Raw genomic sequence first — 17,304 nt, 5'->3', positions numbered from 1 at the left:
GCCACCATGCCCAGCCATAAAGTTACTATTTAGTTGCACCTACAATGGTCCACAGTTGTACCTGCTACTTTGCACAGTCTTCGTAACTGTTGTGCAAAGTAGTTCTTCTCATTGTATGGATGCAGTCACTGAGGTATGGAGGAGCAATGTGACTTACCCAGACTCACACAGCTAATAAGTAGTAGAGCCGAGATTCAAGTCTAGGTTTGTCTGATTCCAAAACCAATGCTTTTAACTGCTACAGCTGCTGCTTCCTTCTGTCATCCCAGAGCCAAGTGGCACTTCATCTCCCATTCCAGCCTGCAAGCTTGGCCCCTCTCCCTCATCTGTCTCCTGTCTCCCCACCACACAGTGCAGCCCAAGGCCCCCCGCCCCATGAACACTCAAGGAGCGCTTCTAGAAGAGACAATCATTCAAGGACGGAAAGGGGGAACACCAAAAAAGGAAGGTGCGGTTAGGCACAGGTATTGTAGCACAGATCAGCTTGGGAGGCAAGCTGATGGCACCCAGCTGAGGGCACCCAGAGAGGTGGAGGGGCTGGCCCAGGGGTCCAGAGGGAGGCAGGGGCAGGGCTGGGATCAGAACCCAGGTGTCCGGTTCCTCGGCTGAGGGCTCGCTTGACTCCATGGTCTAGGCAGCAGAGGTTGAGGAAAGGGGTGCTCTGGAGGCCACTGGAGGAATGCTTATGATAAGGGCTGGGGCCAGAAGCAGCACAGGCCCAAATGAGGTCATCCAGGCTTGGCTATGTGGGGGGCCTACTAATAGTTTCCAGTTTCAGTCTGGGTTGAAAAAGCAAAACAACCATTTTTTAAAGTAGCTTTCCCCTTAGTTTCCACCTCAAGGGCATAAATGTTTATCTCCTCTCTCTCCCAGGACCCCACCATAATGAAAGTGAAGGAATAAAATAAAGTATGAACTCATAACAGGGAGGAGGATGGGAGAGGGTGAGATCAGTGGGTGAGAGATTTCAACTAATTTCTGGAAGCAAAAAACAAACAGCAGGGTGTTCACAGTTGAGGGAGATCCAGGAACACCACTTAGGGGCTTGCAGCTGAGGAGGGAGACAGTCAGGCCAGCAGAGGCCCAGAGAGACTCCAGACTTGGAGATGGTGGCTGCAAGAGAGGGTAGGAGGAACCAAGGCACTGGACACAGGGATAAATGGAAGGTAAGTATATGACATCCTTCCTTCCCTGCCACCCCAACCCCCAGACGTAGAACACAGGCCGCCTGGCATTCACCCCTAGGCAAAGTATCAGAGGGCTGCTTGCTAAAGGGATTAAACTATTTAGGATGAGTCAAGACACCTAGTGGCATGTTGGTGCCCCCAAAATAAAGTGCTATTCATTCTGGCCTTTGGGGATTATAACAACCGACTCCCTGTCAGCTCGCCAAAATGAAGCCAGTGAGTGGACAAGCAAGCCTGGATATGCAGGCAGCTCACCGCTCAGTCAGACTTTCTTTTTTTTTTCTTTTTTTCTTTCTTTCTTCTTTTTTTTTTTTTTTGTAGAGACAGGGTTTCATCATGTCATCATATTGCCCAGGCTGGTCTCGAACTTCTGGGCTCAAGCGATCCTCCCGCCTCCGCCTCCCAAAGTGCTGGGATTATAGGCATGAGCCACCACGCCTGGCTCAGTCAGACCTTCTATTAACTTATTCACATACCATAAAATAGAAAGTATGAGAGAAAAGGTAAGCAGCCTACAGGATCAACAGCCTACAGGAAGTTCAACAACCAACTAACAGACATTCCCAAACAAGAAAACAGAGCAAATTAAGGGAAGGGAATGATCAAAGAAATAACATAAGGAGAGGGCCAGGTATGGTGGCTCACGCCTGTAATCCCAGCACTTTGGGAGGCCAAGGTGGGCAGGTCACTTGAGGTCAGGGGTTCGAGACTAACCTGGCCAACATGGTGAAACCCCCATCTCTACTAAAAATACAAATTAGCTGGGCATAGTGGTGCACACCTGTAATCCCAGCTACTTGGGAGGCTGAGGCAGGAGAATCACTTGAATCCAGCAGGTGGAGGTTGAGCCACTGCACTCTAGCCTGTGCAACAGAGTGAGGCCCTGTCTAAAAAAAAAAAAAAAAAAAAGGCCGGGCACGGCGGCTCATGCCTATAATCCCAGCACTTTGGGAGGCTGAGGTGGGTGCATCATCTGAGGTCAGGAGTTCGAAACTCCATCTCTACTAAAAATACAAACATTAGCCGGGCATAGTGGTGGGCACCTGTAGTCCCAGCTACTAGAGAGGCTGAGATGGGAGAATCGCTTGAACCCAGGAGGCAGAGGTTGCAGTGAGCCAAGATCACGCCACCACACTCCAGCCTAGGTGACAGAGCAAGACTCCATCTCAAAAAAAAAAAAAAAAAAAAAAAAGAAGAGACTTAGTCCTTCAAACTGAAAGGGCTGCTTGAGTACTACTCAGGATGAATAAAAAACAGACCTTGTTCTGCATGCTGGTTACCTAGGTGTTTGGTTTGTAAAAAGTGACTATATCACTTGTGATATGGTCATATCACTTCTGATATGAGCACTTTTTTGTATTCATATTATATTTCGGTATGAAGTTTTAAAACAATCCTGGGAGTACAAAGGTTGTATAACTGTGGGTAATGAGGTATAATTACAGTACACTATTTGGCCCTGCGATGACTAATAGTGACATAGTTATAATCACATAAACAGTGTACTGCCAGGTAATTTTTATAATCAATCTCTCTAGATAAAGCATTGAAAACATAATTATTTTTACAGAATAGAATGCAAATGTAATCTACATTGCTAGATACACAAGTACAGAACATAGAGACTGGGAGGTGGAAGAGGGGAAGGAGAGATGGAGGGAAGGATGGCACTAATAACTATATCTTACAAAGTATGTGGTCAAGAGATGCTGTGGAAAACTGATGAAATAAGAAGTCACAGTTTAAAATAGTACTTAATAAAGTTACAAAGGTAACTAATAGAGGAGCCCAAACAATAATAAAACTCTCAAAATCTGGGAGGGGCCGGGCGCAGTGGCTCACCCCTGCAATCCCAGCACTTTGGAAGACCGAAGGATGAGGATCACTTGAGCCTAGGAGTTCGAGACCTAACTGGGCAACATAGCGACATCCCATCTCTAAAAAAAAAAAAAAAAAAAAAATTAAAAATTTGCCAGGTATAGTGGCATGCACCTGTGGTCCTAACTACTCGGGAGGCTGAGGCAGGAAGATTGCCTGAGTTCAGGAGTTTGAAGTCATAGTGAGCTATGATCACACCATTGTACTCCAGCCTGGGCCACTGAGTGAGACTCTGTCTCAAAAAAAAAAAAAGAAAAAAAGTGGAAGGGAGTGCTGAGAAAGAGTCAGCTGTTGTAAATAAGCTAAATTATTCTGTCATAGTAGGAAAAAGTCAAGATAATGTTTAAAGTTGATAAATAGGAAATACCCATTCAAGCACGTTATTTAGAGATACGAAGTTACCGCCAGAAGAACTAAATGCGAAAAGTGGTTGCATCTGGGGCTGAGAAGCAGGGGATAGGAAGACATCAGTTTTTTACTACATGAGTCGTTATGTACTATTTTGCCTTTTTAAAATTGTGCGTGTGCAGCCTTGCTGCCACCAACATGGAGACTTTGTACCGTGTCCCGCTCTTAGTGCTCGAATGTCCCAACCTGAAGCTGAAGAAGCCGCCCTGGTTACACATGCCGTCGGCCATGGCTGTGTATGCTCTAGTGGTGGTGTCTTACTTCCTCATCACCGGAGGAATAATTTATGATGTTATTGTTGAACCTCCAAGTGTCGGCTCTATGACTGATGAACATGGGCATCAGAGGCCAGTAGCTTTCTTGGCCTACAGAGTAAATGGACAGTATATTATGGAAGGACTTGCATCCAGCTTCCTATTTACAATGGGAGGTTTGGGTTTCATAATCCTGGACCGAGCGAATGCACCAAATATCCCAAAACTCAATAGATTTTGTCTTCTGTTCATTGGATTCGTCTGTGTCCTATTGAGTTTTTTCATGGCTAGAGTATTCATGAGAATGAAACTGCCGGGCTATCTGATGGGTTACAGTGCCTTTGAGAAGAAATCAGTGGATACTGGATTTGCTCCTGTCAATGAAGTTTTAAAGGCTGTACCAATCCTCTAATATGAAATGTGGAGAAGAATGAAGAGCAGCAGTAAAAGAAAGATCTAGTGAAAAAACAGGAAGCATATTGAAGCTTGGACTAGAATTTCTTCTTGGTATTAAAGAGAAAAGTTTATCACAGTATTTTTTTTTCCTGCTGACCTATTGCTATACCAATGATGTTGAGTGGCATTTTCTTTTTAGTTTTTCATTTCTTAACATATACTCCATATCTACAACTATAATGTCAAATAAAGTGATTATTTTTTTACAACCCCCTTAACATTTTTTGGAAATGACATTTCTGATTTTCAGAAATTAACATAAAATCCGGAAGCAAGATTCCATAAGCTGAGAACTCTGGACAGCTGATCAGCTTTACCTATGGTGCTTTGCCTTTAACTAGAGTGTGTGATGGTAGATTATTTCAGATATGCATGTAAAACTGTTTCCTGAACAATAAGATGTATGAACGGAGCAGAAATAAATACTTTTTCTAATTAAAAAAAAATTGTGCATGTGCATTGCTTTGATTTAATTTGTCAAAACAAGCCCTTCTCTTTCTTTAGAACTCTGGCTTCCACACTGTAAATATGAAATGGGCAGGCTGATGATTCTGGGTGACATGAGGTCCTGTTCTCCAATCTATGCTTCTTTTGAGAACAGGAGGTAAGAGAGGCGGGTGAAGGGCTGGCCCCTCCTAACTAACCCCTTGGCTCCTCACAGCCATCCACGCAGATACTGTCTTGGCTGCCCCAGCCTGCTCCACCTCTGGTCCTCTTCCAATCCCACCATCCCCAGTCCAGCCTCTTCAGCCTTACATTCATTCAACTATTTACACCCATTAGTTATTTATACCTGCTTGAGTCACAAAGGATTTGAGGGTGCTTACTCCAAGAACACAGAATAGAAATTGAACTCGAAAATAAGTCCGAAAAAGAAATCAACAAAGATGCTAGAGCTATGCTTCAAATTAACTGGTGGCTGAGGCAAAAAGGAAGATACAACGAGCTATGACAGCCTCACATTAGGAAGGAAGAAATACACCAGTTTTCAGGGGAAGCAAAGCTTTGATTCGTTAAGTCATTGTCCATGGGAGATTTCATGAAAGAGAAGAAAAATTACTATTTACGGAGCACCTACAGTATCAGGGAATGCCATCGAAATTATCTTGGCTAACCTTGAGAAATATGCCAGGCATGGTGGCTCACGCTTATAATCCCTGAACTTTAGGAGGCCAAAGTGGGAGGATTGCTTGAGCCTAAGAGTTCAAGACCAGCCCAGGCAACATAGGGAGACTCTGCCTCTACAAAAAAAATTAGTCGGTCATGGTAGTGCATGTCTGTGGTCCAAGCTACTTGGGAGGCTGATGTAGGAGGATCACTTGAACCCAGGATGTCGAGGCTGCAGTGAGCTGTGATCGCACCACTGTTCTCCAGCCTGGCTGATAGAAAGAGACCCTGTCTCAAAACAAACAAGCAAGCAAACAAGCAAACAAAGAAAAAACTTGAGAAATAGGCATTGTTATCCCATTTTACAGAAAAACTAAAATTCAGAAAAGGTAAAATGACCTAGCTGAGGCCATCCCGCGGGTTGGGGTGGAACATAGATTCAAATCCAGGTCTGTCTGTCTCCAAAGCTCGTTCTTTATGTATCATATCATCGGGCCTCAAAACAAAGACACCCGGGGTAGAGCTGCCCCACCCAAGGTAATGGGGATATACTAAAGACAGACACAGGTCCACCCTCTTCCATGAAAACAGAAAAACAGGGATGACAGAACTGGCTGTCAGGCCAGAAACTGCCTCTGAGCTGCCTCAGTTATAGTAAATGAAGCCACATAAGACAAAAAACAGCAGAAAGAAAGCTGGCCCTGAGCTAGGGGGAGAAAGAGAACAGCACATTTAAGAAAAGATGCACTGGGTGTGGTGGCTCACACCTGTAATCCCAACATTTTGAGAGGCCAAGGTGGGCGGATCACCTGAGGTCGGGAGTTCAAGACTAGCCTGACCAGCATGGAGAAACCCTGTCACTACTAAAAATACAAAATTAGCTGGGTGTGGTGGTGCATGCCTGTAATCCCAGCTACTCGAGAGGCTGAGGCAGGAGAATCCCTTGAACCCGGGAGGCGGAGGTTGCAGTGAGCCGAGATCACGCCATTGCACTGCAGCCTGGGCAACAGAATGAGAGACTCCATCTCAAAAAAAAAAAAAAAAAAAGAAAGAAGAGAAAAGAAAAGGAAAAAACCAAACACCGCATGTTCTCACTCATAGGTGGGAATTGAACAATGAGAACTCATGGACACAGGAAGGGGAACATCACACTCCGGGGACTGTTGTGGGTTGGGGGGAGGGGGGAGGGACAGCATTAGGAGATATACCTAATGCTAAATGACGAGTTAATGGGTGCAGCAAACCAACACGGCACATGGATATATATGTAACAAACCTGCACATTGTGCACATGTACCCTAAAACCTAAAGTATAATAACAATAAAAAAAAAAGAAAAGAAAAGAAAAGAAAAGATGCTCTGAATGCTGGCATTCATACTAGGGTGACTCTTCTAATCAGCGTTCTCTTTTCTGCTCACACCCTGACTGGCCTTATACAAGTCCTTTCTCTCTCTGGGCCTCAGTCTTCTCATCTGTAAAATGAATAGCTTCAGTTGGATGATTTGTCAGAGTCCTTCCAACTTGTGGTTTCTTGATTTCTATGCTGGTATTATTAAAACCCTACTGGTCATGAATGCTGCCACTCCTCCGAGCTTCCAAAGCAGGCTGCACTCCCCTCCATCATCATCTTTCTCCCCACATAGGTTATCTCTACTCCCACTGCCCAAGCACAGGCCTGATCATCTCTCATCCAGACTGCTGCACCAGCCTCCTCCCTGGATACCCTCCAGTCTATCTTCCAAACTGCCCTCTAGGGGGATCTCTCCAAAACGTGGCTCTTGACATGTTCTCCCACACCACACAATAGGCACCTCTCCCCCAGTTTAAAATGCTACTTGGCCAAGCACGGTGGCTCATGCCTGTAATCCTAGGACTTTGGGAGGCCAGGGCAGGGGGTTCACCTGTGGTCAGGAGTTTGAAACCAGCCTGGCCAATATGGCAAAACCCTGTCTCTACTAAAAATACAAAAATCAGCCAGGCGTGGTGGCACATGCCTGTAATCCCAGCTACTCGGAAGGCTGAGGCAGGAGAACTGCTTGAACCCAGAGCGGGGAAGAGGCTGCAGTGAGCTGAGATCGCGCCACTTCACTCCAGCCTGGGTGAAAGAGCAAAACTCCGTCTCAAAAAAAAAAACAAAAACAAAACAAAAACAAAAACAAAAACAAAACAGCAGAAAGCTCCTGATGCTGCTAGTGAAGTGTCCTCATGATGTGAGCCGGTCAACCCTCCAGACTCCCCTGCGAGCCTCCCTGTTTGTGCTCTAGTTTGTATTGAACTCATAAAAAAACCAACCAACCAACCAACCAAACAAACAAATAACCTCCCCATACACATATCCTGCTGGGCCCATACCTCTGTGTGTTTGCTCACGCTGGCCCCTCTGCCTTAACCTCCCTTTTGCCCCCAGTTCCCACCAACCCACATGCTGTCCTTCACCTAGCTAACTCCAACTCATCCTCCAAGCCTCAGCTCAGGTATCACCTCCTCCAGTAAGCCTTCCCTGACAGTCCAGGGTGATGTCTCTCCTTTGAGCACCTGTGGCCCCCTGTGCTCCCCTCTGGCATGACACACTGGATAGCACACTGCAATCGTCTATTTCTACCACCACCTTCTCCACCCAATTATGAGCACCTTGAAGCCAGGAACTATATGATACTAATCACGGAATTCTCTGCCTGTAATGGCACAAGGCATGGCACATCCTGGCATGCAATATTCACTGGACTGACCTCTCTCTCTGAAATGTGTGAGCTGCCACATGGCTTCTCCTCCTGTCCTCCCACAGCACAGAGCTTTACAGAGTTATTATTAATAATAATGGCTATCGCTGAGTAAACACATACTGTGTGCTCAGCGCTTCACCTACGTCATCTTATTTAATTTTCACAACCATCACAATGAGATGGGTTGTTTATGAATTGGCTGGCATATCAGACATACAGTTGTGTGAGATGCCTCTCAGATTTATAAGAAAATGTGGGGGAAGGGCCAAGTTAGGTACTTTTCATCACAGATATAATGACAATAATTCTAAAGTGGTTATATGAAGGAAAATATTGGTTTTATTCAGGTGAATGCACTATGCTGTATCCTGGAATCCAGTAGGAAATCACAGGGCCTGGATATGCAGTCATATCACTCCTTTAAAAAGGTATAAAAATCACATCGCTCCAAAGAAATGCACTAGTGAAACATTAGTGAAACGGTACCTATTAGGTGATGATAGTGATATATTTACATCTAAAATGTTGGAGGAATAATCCTGATCAGCCGTGTAGCTCTGGCTTGTCATCTTTGTTTTGAAAGGGATGCGATGCATCCGTCTTTGCATTGTTGTGTGTTTGCCACATTCCGCCTCTAGGGGGCAGGGAAGTCTCATGTATTATTTTCCCTTCTCAGCTTTCCAGCCTGATCAGGACCTTGATGTACGGTATGCCAGGCAGCCAGGAAATTTTCTGATACAATTTTTTTGAGGGGGGTAGGGGGCTGGCAACATGAATCTCATGCATCAGAAAATACAGTTTTATTTCTATTTACTACTTGAGAAAACTGAGGCTCTGAAAGTGAAGTGATTTGCCTAGTTACACAAAGTCCTTCCATGACACCACACTTTCTCTGAATGCTAAGGTCCCAGAGAGCTTCAGCTACTAAGCACTGGGGAATGGGCTTCCCCGTGTAAATGCTTCCAACAGGCAGGCTTGGAGAGAAACCAAATACCATGAGGAAGTTGTAGTAACTGGCAAATTATGTTGCCCTAAACGAGCTTCCCCAAAAGAGGAAGTAAGTCACTTACTAAGCACTCTTCTCCATGACCAATGCTTATGATCCTGCCGGGGAACACCGCAGTGAGTGAGGCAGAAGGGCCAAGTCTTATGTCAACCCTGAGATGCCATGTCCAGCTCAGGGTCTGAGCTCAAGAAAGGTTTGATGGATAAATAAGCAACTTCCTGAGCTGAGTGAACTGCATACAGCTCCTGTGCAGGCCTCTTTGCTCCTTTCAGAACAGAAGACTTGGCATCAAGGGTCAGGACCACAGCCTGACATGGTAGGGAGAGATAATGATCAGCAGATTGGTCTAAATGTCTCCAAAGTCTCGTCCAAGTCTGCCACCTTGACATTCTATGAATCGGAAGGCTGGTGAGCGTGAGAAGAGACAGCAAAGGCCAAAATGGCTCCAGGGAGCATGAGAAAAAAGCCACAGAAAAGCCAAAAGAGTTTCTTTTTCCTTAGAGACGGGATCTCGATTTGTTGCCCAGGCTGGAGTGCAATGGCACAATCATAGTTCACTGTAACCTCAACCTCCCTGGCACAAGTGATCCTCTCACCTTGACCACCCAAAGTGCTGGGAGCTACTGTGCCTACCCCAAGAGAATTCTGAAGTTGTCATTTCTTACTACAGGAGTCCTGGAAGGAAGAAAAAATTAGGTACCTTTGGCCATTAGTTCAGCAGGACTCAATCAGACATTCATTTGTCTACTCCGTATTTATTAAGCAGCTACTATGTGCTGTGCTATGTGTTTCCAAGCCTATAGCTCCTTCACTCATGCCCGCAGCACCTAGCACAGAACCTGCCACACAAAATGCACTCAGTATATGTCAGTTAAATGTAAATCTGAAGGGGCTCTCAGTCTAACAGAGGGGACATGAGACGTAAACAACCATGAAGGAATAAAAAGGGGCAGAGTGCTCATTGAGAGGGTCAAGGATAGACCAAACATCAGAGACACCAGCAAACAGACGTAAGAGAGGTAACAGCTGAGTCCAGCCTGGGAACTGGGTACAGCAGCCCAAGAGAAGGGAACAACATGAGCAAAGACCTAGAGGCTAGCAGAAGGCCTGAGTGGGCTAACCAGGGGGGCACACAGGTCAGCCTGCCTGGAGCATAGTCTGTAAAAAGACGAGAGGAAAAAGGCAAAGTGGGGACAGATCCTAAGAAGACCATGCAGGGCAGGTGGAGGAGTTTTCAGGCCAAAGAGAGAGTGAGACTACTGGAGCTGGACTGCAGAACATGGTCTGGCTGCACCTCATCAGAGGCTTGATGGAGCGAGAGCAGGAGGGGCAATCTACTAGGAGACCATGGCCAAAATTCAGGGGGTAATGGTGAGAGGGAGCCTGCCTAGAGCAGCGGTCCTGGGAGCTCTGTTGGAGGAAGCTAGGGCCAGGTACCTGGAGCAGCTCTGATGTCTTTAAAGCCCACCTGTGGGAGGCAGCAGTGTACCATAGGCTTGGAAGCCAGACAGTTCTGGGCTCCATCTGCCTGAATAACCTCGGGCAGGTCACTGTACCTCTCTGATCCTTGTTTCCTTGTCTGAAAAAATGAAGATAATAGGCTGGGCGCGGTGGCTCATGCCTGTAATCCCAGCACTTTGGGAGGCAGAGGTGGGCGGATCACCTGAGGTCAGGAGTTCGAGACCAGCCTGACCAACATAGTGAAACCCCTCTACTAAAAATACAAAAATTAGTCGGGGGTGGTGGCACGTGCTTGTAATCCCAGCTACTCGGGAAGCTGAGGCACGAGAATTGCTTGAGCCCGGGAAGAGGAGGTTGCAATGAGTCGAGAGCGTGCCATTGCACTTCAGCCTGGGCAACAAGAGTGAAACTCCATAAAACAAACAAACAAACAAACACACCCATCTGGCAGGGGCTCTGTGCAAATGAGGTAAGAAGTAGTGCTCCAGGGTGGGTTAGAACACTGCGGACCCTGGAGCCCAACTCCCTGGGCTCCTCCAGCTCCTTCACAGTTCTGCCACTTATTCATTGAGTGATCCTGGGTATGCTATCCAACTTTTCTGGGCCTCAGTTTCCTCATCTGTAAAATGGAGTTAATAACAATATCTACACGAGAGGATTCAGGTGGAGATTGAATGAATTAATACATGGAAAGCGCTTAGAACAAATAGTGCTTAGCACACAGTAAGAGCAGTGAAAAAATGTTAGCTATTATTACATAAAGCCACATAGCGTGGGGCCTGGCAGAAGGCTGAGACTCACTCGGTACACGTGTGGCCTCTTCCCCATGCTCCAGGCCTTTACTCTGCACCCAGCAAATTCAGAGACCTTGGTAGGCAGGGGTGGGACAGATGAGGAAAGGGCAGGCAGCAAGTCTGGTCAGACGTCTTCCTCCCGGCTGCCACCTCCACGAAGGGACCACTCACATTCCTTCCATACCCCTCATCCCTCACCCACCGCCCAGGTACTCAAACAGCAGCCTGGCCTGCCCTGATCCCTCCTTCCTCTGAGAACTTCCACTCCTCACCACCCTTGCCACTCATTTTGTCCTGAGTGCTGTCTCTATGGCATGGCTAGGCCTGCAACCCTGCCTCCCTGGATGGAGGGGAGCAGGGGTTCTGCAAGCGCTAAGAGCGCAGTGTTTGCTCAGCCTGGTGGCCCCTCCTGCGCTGTGCACACAGCCAAGAAATGTTTGTAGATGATAACAACCCCATTCTTGCCCCAGATCTAGATAGAGAAGCAAGACTCTCATTCTCATTAAATTCAGCATTACCATTTCCTCCCACACGAAGATAATGCTCACAACACAGTGGGAGGGAAGATAAATGATTTTCCCTCCTGGGAAGGAGAGATACCCCCTGGGAAAAGTACCCAAGACCCCAAAGGAGAGACTTCCCCTGAGCCTCTCCCTGGGCTCGCTGTCTCACGTGCTGTCTCTCGGTGGCCTTAGCCCCTGCGGGGAGCATGCTGACATCCCACTGCAAGCAGAGGACAGAGGACAGCATGTGGTAGACCATACACTGCCCTAGCTGTCAAGAATACCACGGTGGGCCGGGCGTGGTGGCTCAGCACTTTGGGACGCCAAGGAGGGAGGATCGCTTGAGCCCAGGAGTTTGAGACCAGTCTGGGCAACACAGAGAGACCCAGTCTCTGCTTAAAAAAATTGGGGGGATAGCAACTAGAAGGGCCAGCCTGGTGTTTTTTTTTGCAATTATTGCTCGCTGCAGCCTTGAACTCCTGAACTCACTTGAGTAAGCCATGTTCGCAACACTGCACTCCAGCCTGAGCGGCACAGCAAGACCCTGTCCCAAAAACAAACCAAAACCAAAAAAAAAAAGAAAAAAAAAAACACCACCAGGCCAGCCCCTCTAGTTGCTATCTCCAAATGTAAGCCAGCTTGCAGGGTGGATGGGGGTGGGGGTAAAGGAAGGAGAGTTTCCACCACACCAGCTTCAGCCCACCACCGCCTACAGCAGAGCCAGAGCTGGGCCCATGCAAAAAGCGTGGGAAACGCAGCTCTTCAGTGTGGAGCAACTCAGCAGGGGCCCCTAGCACTCCTATAAATCATTCTAGGTGGCAGAACTGCAAGGGGGCCAAGCCAAGATCAACAACAAAAGCAGAGCTATTCTCTAATCAACCAGGCTTGGGGGGGTATGTGGACAATTCCAGGTAAAAAGACCTGAGCATTAGTCAGGACCAACGATTACTAAAAAGCAAGCAAACAAAACCTTCCTGTACAGAGGACCCAGGACCAAAAGGAGGTAGGGACGCATCTGCACTAGAAAGGCCACACCCTGAGCACAGCAGAAGGGATACTGGCATCCTGGAACCTGTCCAGAGGGGATGGTGCAGGAGGATATGGGAATCCTGGGTGGATGACATGGATGGGGGTGGACATGACAGCTGATGTCCAATGCGGTAGAGGGAAAGTTCACAGGATTGGGAGTCTGTCTTATTAGTAATGTAACCTCTGGTGGGCTTCACTTCTCTGACCCCCCAATTTCTTCTGCTGTAAAATGTGGATCGTGGTGACAGAAGCACGGGATCATTGGGAGGACTAAAGAAAGTCCCTAGGCACAGCGGGGCCCCCCAACAAGCTGCAGCTCGGCCCAGGCACCACTCTCCCCTCTTCCTCCACCAGGGGGAGCCTGGGGACCAAGAGAGCCCAGCCTGTAACCGCTCTACCTAGCCTCCCCCAATGCTGCAGCCTCTGCTGCTAAACTCCCACCCTGCCTGCCCTCGCTTCCAGCGGCTTCTCACCCACTCCTTACAAACCCAGAACAGACCTAGCAAGGGAGTCGCTTGCAGCAGCAGCAGTGACAGCAATGGCTACTGCATCAACAGGCCCTCCTGATGCCAGGCCAGGAGGGAGAGTGGAAAGGAGGGAGACAGAGCCTTCTTCCCTGCCGCCGTCAACTCCCCACTCATCCCAGACTCATCTCCTCCTGCTCAAATCCTCTGGAGACCTAAGGCTCTCCTGGCCTCTCCTAGCTCAGTGCCAGGCCAGGTCCTGAGGCTAAGAGACTCCTGTTGGTTGGAGAGCTCTAGAGAAAAAAATACCAGGCCTTGGAGACAGGAAGACTTGAGTTCTAGTCCCAGCTCCATTAGCAACTAGTAGGGTAACCTTGAGCAAGGTCCCTTCATCTTGGAGCCTCAGTTTCCCCATCTCTAAAATGCAGTTGCCAACACTCACTGCAGAAGGCTTGTTGTGAAGTCCAAAAGAGGTAATAATGGGTGTGCAAATAGTTAATATATGGTCAGGAGAGAAACTTAAAGTACTACCTAAACCCCTTTATTAATCCAGTAGGAAATGCAAAGCAAGGAAACGCAACAAGCAACCTTGGGGGGTTCGCAAAAAAAGGGAAGGACCAAGAGGTAGGCCTGCACGGATAGCAGAAACATGGAGCTCAGGAGCAAACAGGCAACCAGTCAGCCAAGAGATTCAGACCAATGTCTGCAGGGTGGAGAGCCAGAGTCATGGAATCCCATAACTGGGGATGACCCAGGTCATTTCATTGGGCTTTCTACCTGATTCAGGAATCATGCTTCCTCCAGTTCTCCCAGACTCCCACCCGAGCTCCGCTGAGAGCTCCAGGTCCATCCAGCTCCCGCCTCCACCTCTCGAGGCAGTCCACTGCACCACCAGAATGCCAGGTAGGAAAGTTCTTCCTAATCTATCTCAAATGTTCCTTCCCACTGTTTCGGGTTCTGTCACTGAAGCCACACATAATGAGTCCACTCCCTCTGTCACAGGCCTGACCCCTCTAGAAAAGTCTTCTGCAGCCAGGCTCGACCATACCCCATGCAGTCTTCCTCTGCCCCCGGCCCACCACGGCCCTCTCCTGAATGGACCTTGGTCTACCTCTGTCCCTCTTCCAGTGTGGCGCCCCAAGGCACAGAGTCAGTCCTCCCGGACTGAGCTCGCAGCAGCCCTGCCTGGGCAGGAAAGCCCATTTCCTTTGCCCCCAGACTCCTCAGGGGCAGTCCACACTAAAATTCAGCTTAGGGTGTGCTGCAGTGGAGCCCAGCCGAGCCCTCAAGCCACAGCTGCTGCTCCTGGGGCCCAGCCATCTCAACCCAGCACCCCAGCCTGCTGCCTCACCACGGGGGAGTTGCAGAGAGCTGTCTCCCGGCAGATTTCCTGAGGCAGAAGGTTTCCCCACCCCCAGCCCAGCCTCCAAGAGACACTCCACTGGTTGTGGCACATGGTAGGACCAGCTGAGCAGTGAGAGGAGGGGGAAGCCTGTCCATTCGCTATAGGACTTCAGACTTGCTCTGTAGTATGGCTGGATTAAACATAGAACCATTAAATCTGAGCTGGAGGGGTACTTCAAGATCATCCAAGGCAGACCTTGCCATTTAAAAAGATACGGGGGAACTGATGGCCTAAGAGAGAAAGAGACTCAGTCAAGGTCACAAAGCCAATCTGCAGCAGAGCTGGAAGGGGAACTCAGGTCTCCCAACTCCCAGCTCAGCGTTCCTTCGAATACAGCAGAAAAGAAATAACGGAGCCTTTAGGGCAGCCTTGGGAGTCTGCACGCCCTTGACTCTCTCAGCCTGATACATGTATCCCAATCAGCTCACCGTGGTATCTACACAGAAAAAGTGGACCCAGGCCATGTCCCACAAACCCAAGAGATAGTGCCAAGGTGTCCCAAATAGACACACAGACCCCAGTGCAGGAACTGGAACCGATCCAGCAGAGGGGCAATCTAGACTTCCCTTCCTGGTAGGGCTCTTTAAATGGGTGTTGTTTTTCTTGAAGGGTGGAGAGGGGGTGGACTTTGAAGAACTAGCCAAGGGCTTGGCCTCCATCTTTGCTCCCCCATCTTTGCTCCCCCCGGCCAGAATGTGCTGCAGTTCCCTTCAGAGGGATGCCTCAGCCTCCAGCAGCCATTCTGGTCCCCACCTGCCTCTCTGGTAAGGGATGGAGCTGAGGTGGCCAGAGGAGAAAAGATCAGGCAAAAAGAAAAACGGAAAAAAAAAAAAAAAAAAGGCGGGGGTGGGGGGCTTTCTCTCCCTTGGGGCTCTGAGTAGACACCCTCGCCGACCATAAAAATTCCAACCAGCATACCCAAAATAAATAAATAAATGAAAACCCATCTTCTGGCAAGGATGCAGCTAGGGATTGAAGAAGTGGAGGCGGGGGAGGCGGCGATGACTGCTCTAGTCCCTCGCTGGCCACGGTACCGGGAAAGAAGAGACGCCTGCACTCATCTGGCCAACCTAGTCTGGAGTGGCCAGGGAAGGGGTGTCGGCTGGATGAGGGGGACCTGGCTTCTCCTGGCGGGTTGGGACAGGAGAGGAAGACACGGAACCAGACACTGGCTTCTTACTCTATCAACTGGACAAGTTGGAGAGGGATCTAGAGGGAAGAGCCGGGGGTACAAACACACATTCCTTACTTTCTCTGGAGGGTCGTGGCCGGGCTGGTGCTGGTACTGGTGCTGTGGCCTCCGCCGGCGCCGGGACTGGAGCTCCTGGATGCGCCACGGCTCAGCTGGCCCCGCTCCCGCGGTGGCCGCGGCCCCACGCCCACCGCCGCCGAATAGCCCGCTTCCTTCTCGCGGCCCGGGTGCGCCGGTCCGGCCTCCCGCCCGCCACGCTCGCGACCCAGGGCTGGGTTCTCGTGGTGCAGGTGGCACTGGGCCACGTCACGCTCGCGGGCTGTGTAACTGGTAGTGTCCTGGAGCGGGTAGGAGGCGTCCCGCTCCTTGTCCCGATACACAGCCTCCCGATTCTGGTAGGCGCCTTCCCGGTTCGGGTAGCCCACGTCCCGGGCCGCCTGGTGGAACTGGCTCTCCCGCAGCTCGCGGTGGTGGAACTGGGTCTCGCGCAGGTTCTGGTACTGGCTCTCGCGGCCCGGGCTGTCCCGCGCGCCGTGGGGGTCCCGGTGCAGCTCCCCGCGGTGCAGCTGGCTCTCCTCTCGCAGGTCGCGGTTCTCCTGGGTGAGCTGGTCCAGCTGGCCCTCCAGCTCCTCGATGCGCCGCCGCTGGGTCTCCAGCAGCTGCTGCTGGCTCTCGATGATGTTGTTCAGCTCCAGCAGGTACTCCACGGCCCGATTTGGGCTCTCGGATCCCGGGCCGCCCGGGGGCCCCGACCCCGCCTCCATCCTGGCGGCCCAGGGGCAGGGGAACGGGCAGGAGAGCCCTGTCCCCGCTCTCTCACGGCGCCACCCTCCCCCGGGCCCAGCCGGGGGAGGGGGCCGGCGGGACGCGAGGGCGCGCACCGGGCTTGAGGGCCCGGGGGCCCTAGGGGGCCCGGGAGACAGCGCTGGGGCCGGCGGCACGGGGAGCAGGAGCTGAGGCTGCCGCCGCTGCCGCCGCCACCACCACCACAGCCACTGCTCGGGAGGACGCGGCCCACGGCGCTCCGCCCGCTGCGGAGTCACTGCGCAGCGCGGCCGCGCGGGACCGCCCCGGCCGCCGGCCCGCCCCCCGCCCCTGCCCCCACCCGGCTCGCCCGGCCCGCCCCCGCGCGCCCCACCTGCGGCTGCCACCCGCACCCGCAGCTGGACTGGCCCCAAGGCACCGGCGCCCGGCCAGGGCCAGCCCCATGACAGCCCGCAAGAGATCTCTCCATTCCACCCGTCCCAGGGTCCTCACTTAACGGAGCCTAAAGAAGCCCTCCTTCCCAGAGTCCGCCCGTCCCTCGGGTTCGCCAGGCTGGGGATCTTCATCCAAAGCCATCCCGGGAGGAACCCCCATCCCAGGCAGTCCCCAGGTCCCGACAACCCGTGGACTCCCCATGCCCTAGGTCTGCCAATCCCAACCAGTGTCAGATT

General features: G+C 50.4%; 1 protein-coding gene and 1 pseudogene across 4 annotated transcripts in view; one reads left to right on the top strand and one right to left on the bottom strand.

Moving 5' to 3' along the window:
* The window catches only part of IQSEC2 (IQ motif and Sec7 domain ArfGEF 2), an 88,269-nt gene extending 71,340 nt beyond the window's left edge, over positions 1 to 16,929 (bottom strand). For 2 of the 3 annotated variants that reach the window (XM_030807447.1, XM_030807453.1), the window contains exon 1: positions 15,926 to 16,859. In XM_030807447.1, the coding sequence (XP_030663307.1) occupies positions 15,926 to 16,632 (707 nt within the window). In that variant the 5' untranslated portion in view covers positions 16,633 to 16,859. Of the gene's footprint in view, positions 1 to 15,925 lie in introns of all 3 variants that reach the window. The other variant, XM_030807448.1, reaches the window with a different exon arrangement.
* LOC105738154 lies at positions 3,338 to 4,629 on the top strand (annotated as a pseudogene). Its single transcript, XR_001113905.2, has one exon. The product of XR_001113905.2 is annotated as an oligosaccharyltransferase complex subunit OSTC pseudogene (transcript).
* Positions 16,930 to 17,304: the final 375 nt, after the last annotated feature.

This window comes from Nomascus leucogenys, chromosome X (genome assembly GCF_006542625.1).
Source record: "Nomascus leucogenys isolate Asia chromosome X, Asia_NLE_v1, whole genome shotgun sequence".
Lineage (NCBI taxonomy): Eukaryota > Metazoa > Chordata > Mammalia > Primates > Hylobatidae > Nomascus > Nomascus leucogenys.
The sequence above is the reverse complement of the archived record's forward strand: the minus strand, read 5'-3'. Positions and strand labels throughout refer to the sequence as shown.